Below are 6,059 nucleotides of genomic sequence, written 5' to 3' on the forward strand. Positions count from 1 at the left end.
CACATAGAGAGACGATTATCTAGAATTGGTGTATTCGTCAGTATGCAGCGGCACATCAGGTAGTAAGGGAGGCGGGTACATCAATCAGAAATATCCTTTCATATAAAGACTTGATAGATCAGGATCAGGATGCATGGCAATCTGATACACATGGTGATAATCTTGTCATAATAATGATAGTGATAATGTTTAAATATTAAAACTGTATCAATATGAAGGAAGAGAATTTATGGATGTCAAATCTTTATTATGAATAACACAACGTTTCGGAGTATATGCTTACTCCTCCATCAGGAGTAATTATGAAGGAGTAATTTTATACTCCGAAATGTTGTGTTCCTCATTATAAAGAAGTTGACATCCATAAATTCTCTTCCTTATGTGTGTCACTTCTAAATGCCTTTCAAAGGCTTGTATCAACATTAAACTTATTATTGTAATATTATTGTCAATAGGCAATGTATACATAGCGCAAGATTCCACGCCTTGTAGGAGCACGCTCAAAGGACTTGACATTATTACTCCGGTCAACGGATCACCGTTCATTTCAAATTGCATTCTAGGCTTCCTGGGGAATATTCGACCCGAACTGCATGTTTTGGCGCTATGTGGTGTATCCCTAGTCAAGTGACTTAAGTCAAAATAAGGCCATGTCTTCCCAGCAGCGAATGGGTAACCGGTAGGATGAGATGGTAATGTGACTGTTTACCTTCTAGCACTTTACAGGCAGTTTGGGTTGTATACTCCCCAGGAAGATGAGAAGGGAAATCGGGTGCACATCGATCCATTTGACATGGTTTAGCTCAATGAGCATTCACTAACTGAATAGAATCTGGCAAATTATAAATGGACTTCTTCTTCTTCTTCTGGGGCGGTGGGGTAGCCTCGTGGTAAAGCGTTCGCTCGTCACGCCGAAGACCCGGGTTCTATTCCCGACATGGATACAGTGTGTGAAGCTCATTTCTGGTGTCCCCCGCTGTGATATTGCTGAAATATTGCTAAAACCATACTCACTCACTCTTCTTCTTCTTCTCCTTCTTCTTCTTATTGCTATTATCATTATACACAAACGGTTCCAAAGACACCAATATACACACATATTTAATTTGAAGACCAAAAACGTAATCCCTATTTATTATTTATGCATTTTTCCATCAGTGTTTCATCTTGTCTGACCACAGCTGTACAAATGGGTACAGCCTCACATGATACATTGATGAGTACTGCTAATCAGCTCTGTTTCATGTCCACTGTGATGTCGTACATATCGGCTTGTTTATTTATTAAAGAAACTCGCAGAAGGTTGTTCCTAGCTATCCTGTAATCTATCACACGGTGTACTGCGTGTGATGTACCAGTTCTGATGTATCACTATGGTCAAAACACCAAACAAGGCGTGACATATGCTGTCTGCGTCCCACGTGCATGTTGATGTCAGATTACACACTGAGTCACGTGGGAGAAATGAGTCTATCACATTTTCAATATGTCTTCCTTAGTAGCCATATGTTAACTCCAGTCAGAATTTTATAACATGATTGAAAAAGTGAAAATAGCATGTGACGTACGAGAGCATGCGACTTTGAAGACGGTTCTGCTATTTCTGAATCTCATACTCGACCGGCTCCTCCTTTCAGAGAAAGAGGTTTGTCGTGAACCAGTGACCGAAAACATCCTGACACATTCCAGCCCCCAGTCCCGTGTCCCCAGTTCGAGCCCCTAGCCCCAAGCCCCTAGCCCCAGCCACCAGATACCATTCCTCAGTCCCGTGTCCCCAGTTCGAGCCCCTAGCCCCAAGCCCCTAGCCCCAGCCACCAGATATCAGCCTTCAGTCCCGTGTCCCCAGTTCCAGCCCCTAGCCCCAGCCCCCAGATACCATCCATCAGTCCCGTGTCCTCAGTTCCAGCCCCTAGCCCCAGCCCCCAGATACCATCCATCAGTCCCGTGTCCTCAGTTCCAACCCCTAGCCCCTAGCCCATAGCCTCTAGCCCCAGCCCCAAGATACCATCCCTCAGTCCCGTGTCCCCAGTTCCAGCACCTAGCCCCAAGCCCCCAGCCCCTAGCCCCAGCCCCCAGATACCATCCCTCAGTCCCGTGTCCCCAGTTCCAGCACCTAGCCCCAAGCCCCCAGCCCCTAGCCCCAGCCCCCAGATACCAGCCCTCAGTCCCGTGTCCTCAGTTCCAACCCCTAGCCCCTAGCCCCAAGCCCCTAGCCCCAGCCCCAAGATACCATCCCTCAGTCCCGTGTCCCCAGTTCCAGCCCCAGCCCCCAGATACCAGCCCTCAGTCCCGTGTCCCCAGTTCCAGCCCCTAGCCCCCAGCCCCTAGCCCCAGCCCCCAGATACCATCCCTCAGTCCCGTGTCCCTAGTTCCAGCACCTAGCCTCAAGCCCCTAGCCCCAGCCCCCACATACCATCCCTCAGTCCCGTGTCCCCAGTTCCAACCCCTAGCCCCTAGCCCCAAGCCCCTAGCCCCAGCCCCAAGATACCATCCCTCAGTCCCGTGTCCCTAGTTCCAGCACCTAGCCTCAAGCCCCTAGCCCCAGCCCCCACATACCATCCCTCAGTCCCGTGTCCCCAGTTCCAGCCCTTAGCCCCAAGCCCCCGCCCCCAGATACCATCCCTCAGTTCCATGTGCCCAGTTCCAGCCCCAGCCCCCAGATACCAGCCCTCAGTCCCGTGTCCCCAGTTCCAGCCCCTAGCCCCAAGCCCCCAGATACCAGCCCTCAGTCCCGTGTCCCCAGTTCCAGCCCTTAGGCCCAAGCCCCAGCCCCCAGATACCATCCCTCAGTCCCGTGTCCCCAGTTCCAGCCCTTAGGCCCAAGCCCCAGCCCCCAGATACCATCCCTCAGTCCCGTGTCCCCAGTTCCAGCCCCAGCCCCCAGATACCAGCCCTCAGTCCCGTGTCCCCAGTTCCAGCCCCTAGCCCCAAGCCCCTAGCCCCAGCCCCCAGATACCATCCCTCAGTCCCGTGTCCCCAGTTCCAGCCCTTAAGCCCAAGCCCCAGCCCCCAGATACCATCCCTCAGTCCCGTGTCCCCAGTTCCAGCCCTTAGGCCCAAGCCCCAGCCCCCAGATACCATCCCTCAGTCCCGTGTCCCCAGTTCCAGCCCCAGCCCCCAGATTTCCAGCCCCAGCCCCCAGATACCATCCCTCAGTCCCGTGTCCCCAGTTCCAGCCCTTAGGCCCAAGCCCCAGCCCCCAGATACCATCCCTCAGTCCCGTGTCCCCAGTTCCAGCCCCAGCCCCCAGATACCAGCCCTCAGTCCCGTGTCCCCAGTTCCAGCCCTTAGGCCCAAGCCCCAGCCCCCAGATACCATCCCTCAGTCCCGTGTCCCCAGTTCCAGCCCCAGCCCCCAGATACCAGCCCTCAGTCCCGTGTCCCCAGTTCCAGCCCCAGCCCCCAGATACCAGCCCTCAGTCCCGTGTCCCCAGTTCCAGCCCTTAGCCCCAAGCCCCAGCCCCCAGATACCATCCCTCAGTCCCGTGTCCCCAGTTCCAGCCCCAGCCCCCAGATACCAGCCCTCAGTCCCGTGTCCTCAGTTCCAACCCCTAGCCCCTAGCCCCAAGCCCCTAGCCCCAGCCCCAAGATACGATCTCTCAGTCCCGTGTCCCCAGTTCCAGCCCCAGCCCCCAGATACCAGCCCTCAGTCCCGTGTCCCCAGTTCCAGCCCCTAGCCCCAAGCCCCTAGCCCCAGCCCCCAGATACCATCCCTGAGTCCCGTGTCCCCAGTTCCAACCCCTAGCCCCTAGCCCCAAGCCCCTAGCCCCAGCCCCAAGATACCATCCCTCAGTCCCGTATCCCTAGTTCCAGCCCCAGCCCCCAGATACCAGCCCTCAGTCCCGTGTCCCCAGTTCCAGCCCCTAGCCCCAAGCCCCTAGCCCCAGCCCCCAGATACCATCCCTGAGTCCCGTGTCCCCAGTTCCAACCCCTAGCCCCTAGCCCCAAGCCCCTAGCCCCAGCCCCAAGATACCAGCCCTCAGTCCCGTGTCCCCAGTTCCAGCCCTTAGGCCCAAGCCCCAGCCCCCAGATACCATCCCTCAGTCCCGTGTCCCCAGTTCCAGCCCTTAGGCCCAAGCCCCAGCCCCCAGATACCATCCCTCAGTCCCGTGTCCCCAGTTCCAGCCCCAGCCCCCAGATTTCCAGCCCCAGCCCCCAGATACCATCCCTCAGTTCCGTGTCCCCAGTTCCAGCCCTTAGGCCCAAGCCCCAGCCCCCAGATACCATCCCTCAGTCCCGTGTCCCCAGTTCCAGCCCCAGCCCCCAGATACCAGCCCTCAGTCCCGTGTCCCCAGTTCCAGCCCTTAGGCCCAAGCCCCAGCCCCCAGATACCATCCCTCAGTCCCGTGTCCCCAGTTCCAGCCCCAGCCCCCAGATACCAGCCCTCAGTCCCGTGTCCCCAGTTCCAGCCCTTAGCCCCAAGCCCCAGCCCCCAGATACCATCCCTCAGTCCCGTGTCCCCAGTTCCAGCCCCAGCCCCCAGATACCAGCCCTCAGTCCCGTGTCCCCAGTTCCAGCCCCTAGCGCCAAGCCCCAGCCCCAGCCCCCAGATACCAGCCCTCAGTCCCGTGTCCTCAGTTCCAACCCCTAGCCCCTAGCCCCAAGCCCCTAGCCCCAGCCCCAAGATACGATCTCTCAGTCCCGTGTCCCCAGTTCCAGCCCCAGCCCCCAGATACCAGCCCTCAGTCCCGTGTCCCCAGTTCCAGCCCCTAGCCCCAAGCCCCTAGCCCCAGCCCCCAGATACCATCCCTGAGTCCCGTGTCCCCAGTTCCAACCCCTAGCCCCTAGCCCCAAGCCCCTAGCCCCAGCCCCAAGATACCATCCCTCAGTCCCGTATCCCTAGTTCCAGCCCCAGCCCCCAGATACCATCCCTCAGTCCCGTGTCCCCAGTTCCAGCCCCTAGCCCCAAGCCCCTAGCCCCAGCCCCCAGATACCATCCCTGAGTCCCGTGTCCCCAGTTCCAACCCCTAGCCCCTAGCCCCAAGCCCCTAGCCCCAGCCCCAAGATACCAGCCCTCAGTCCCGTGTCCCCAGTTCCACCCCTTAGGCCCAAGCCCCAGCCCCCAGATACCATCCCTCAGTCCCGTGTCCCCAGTTCCAGCCCTTAGGCCCAAGCCCCAGCCCCCAGATACCATCCCTCAGTCCCGTGTCCCCAGTTCCAGCCCCAGCCCCCAGATTTCCAGCCCCAGCCCCCAGATACCATCCCTCAGTTCCGTGTCCCCAGTTCCAGCCCTTAGGCCCAAGCCCCAGCCCCCAGATACCATCCCTCAGTCCCGTGTCCCCAGTTCCAGCCCCAGCCCCCAGATACCAGCCCTCAGTCCCGTGTCCCCAGTTCCAGCCCTTAGGCCCAAGCCCCAGCCCCCAGATACCATCCCTCAGTCCCGTGTCCCCAGTTCCAGCCCCAAGCCCCCCAGATACCAGCCCTCAGTCCCGTGTCCCCAGTTCCAGCCCCAGCCCCCAGATACCAGCCCTCAGTCCCGTGTCCCCAGTTCCAGCCCTTAGCCCCAAGCCCCAGCCCCCAGATACCATCCCTCAGTCCCGTGTCCCCAGTTCCAGCCCCAGCCCCCAGATACCAGCCCTCAGTCCCGTGTCCCCAGTTCCAGCCCCTAGCCCCAAGCCCCAGCCCCAGCCCCAGCCCCCAGATACCAGCCCTCAGTCCCGTGTCCCCAGTTCCAGCCCCAGCCCCCAGATACCATCCCTCAGTCCCGTGTCCCCAGTTCAAGCCCCTAGCTCCTAGCCCCAAGCCCCCTAGATACCAGCCCTCAGTCCCGTGTCCCCAGTTCCAGTTCCAACCCCTAGCCCCAAGCCCCAGCCCCCAGATACCATCCCTCAGTCCCGTGTCCCTAGTTCCAGCCCCTAGCCCCTAGCCCCAGCCCCCAGATACCAGCACTCAGTCCCGTGTCCCCAGTTCCAGCCCCCAGATACCAGCCCTCAGTCCCGTGTCCCCAGTTCCAGCCCCTAGCCCCAAGCCCCCAGATACCATCCCTCAGTCCCGTGTCCCCAGTTCCAGCACCTAGCCCCAAGCCCCAAGCCCAATACTGTTGAAAGCAGCGATAAACCC

The 6,059-nt window shown here is 58.8% G+C and overlaps 1 protein-coding gene across 1 annotated transcript; it reads left to right on the top strand.

Annotated features, from left to right (window-relative positions):
- Positions 1 to 650: 650 nt before the first annotated feature.
- Positions 651 to 5,735, top strand: LOC125383656 (basic proline-rich protein-like). The gene is made up of 5 exons (XM_048402353.1): positions 651 to 672; positions 2,030 to 2,178; positions 2,744 to 3,655; positions 3,922 to 4,569; positions 5,094 to 5,735. Exons 1-5 carry the CDS (start codon positions 651 to 653, stop codon positions 5,733 to 5,735), a joined length of 2,373 nt encoding a protein of 790 aa, XP_048258310.1.
- The last annotated feature ends 324 nt before the right edge of the window (positions 5,736 to 6,059 follow it).

The sequence above is a fragment of the Haliotis rufescens genome, unplaced genomic scaffold (assembly GCF_023055435.1).
Source record: "Haliotis rufescens isolate VD_foot unplaced genomic scaffold, xgHalRufe1.0.p SCAF_26, whole genome shotgun sequence".
NCBI lineage: Eukaryota > Metazoa > Mollusca > Gastropoda > Lepetellida > Haliotidae > Haliotis > Haliotis rufescens.

Bases quoted from the DNA above. Each gene is read 5' to 3' on its own strand.
- LOC125383656 (XM_048402353.1), top strand. From the start codon at position 651: ATGTCTTCCCAGCAGCGAATGG. The intron at 673-2,029 runs GTAACCGGTAGG...CCGTGTCCCCAG, and splicing joins GTCTTCCCAGCAGCGAATGG to TTCCAGCACCTAGCCCCAAG. The intron at 4,570-5,093 runs GTCCTCAGTTCC...CCGTGTCCCCAG, and splicing joins ATACCAGCCCTCAGTCCCGT to TTCCAGCCCTTAGGCCCAAG.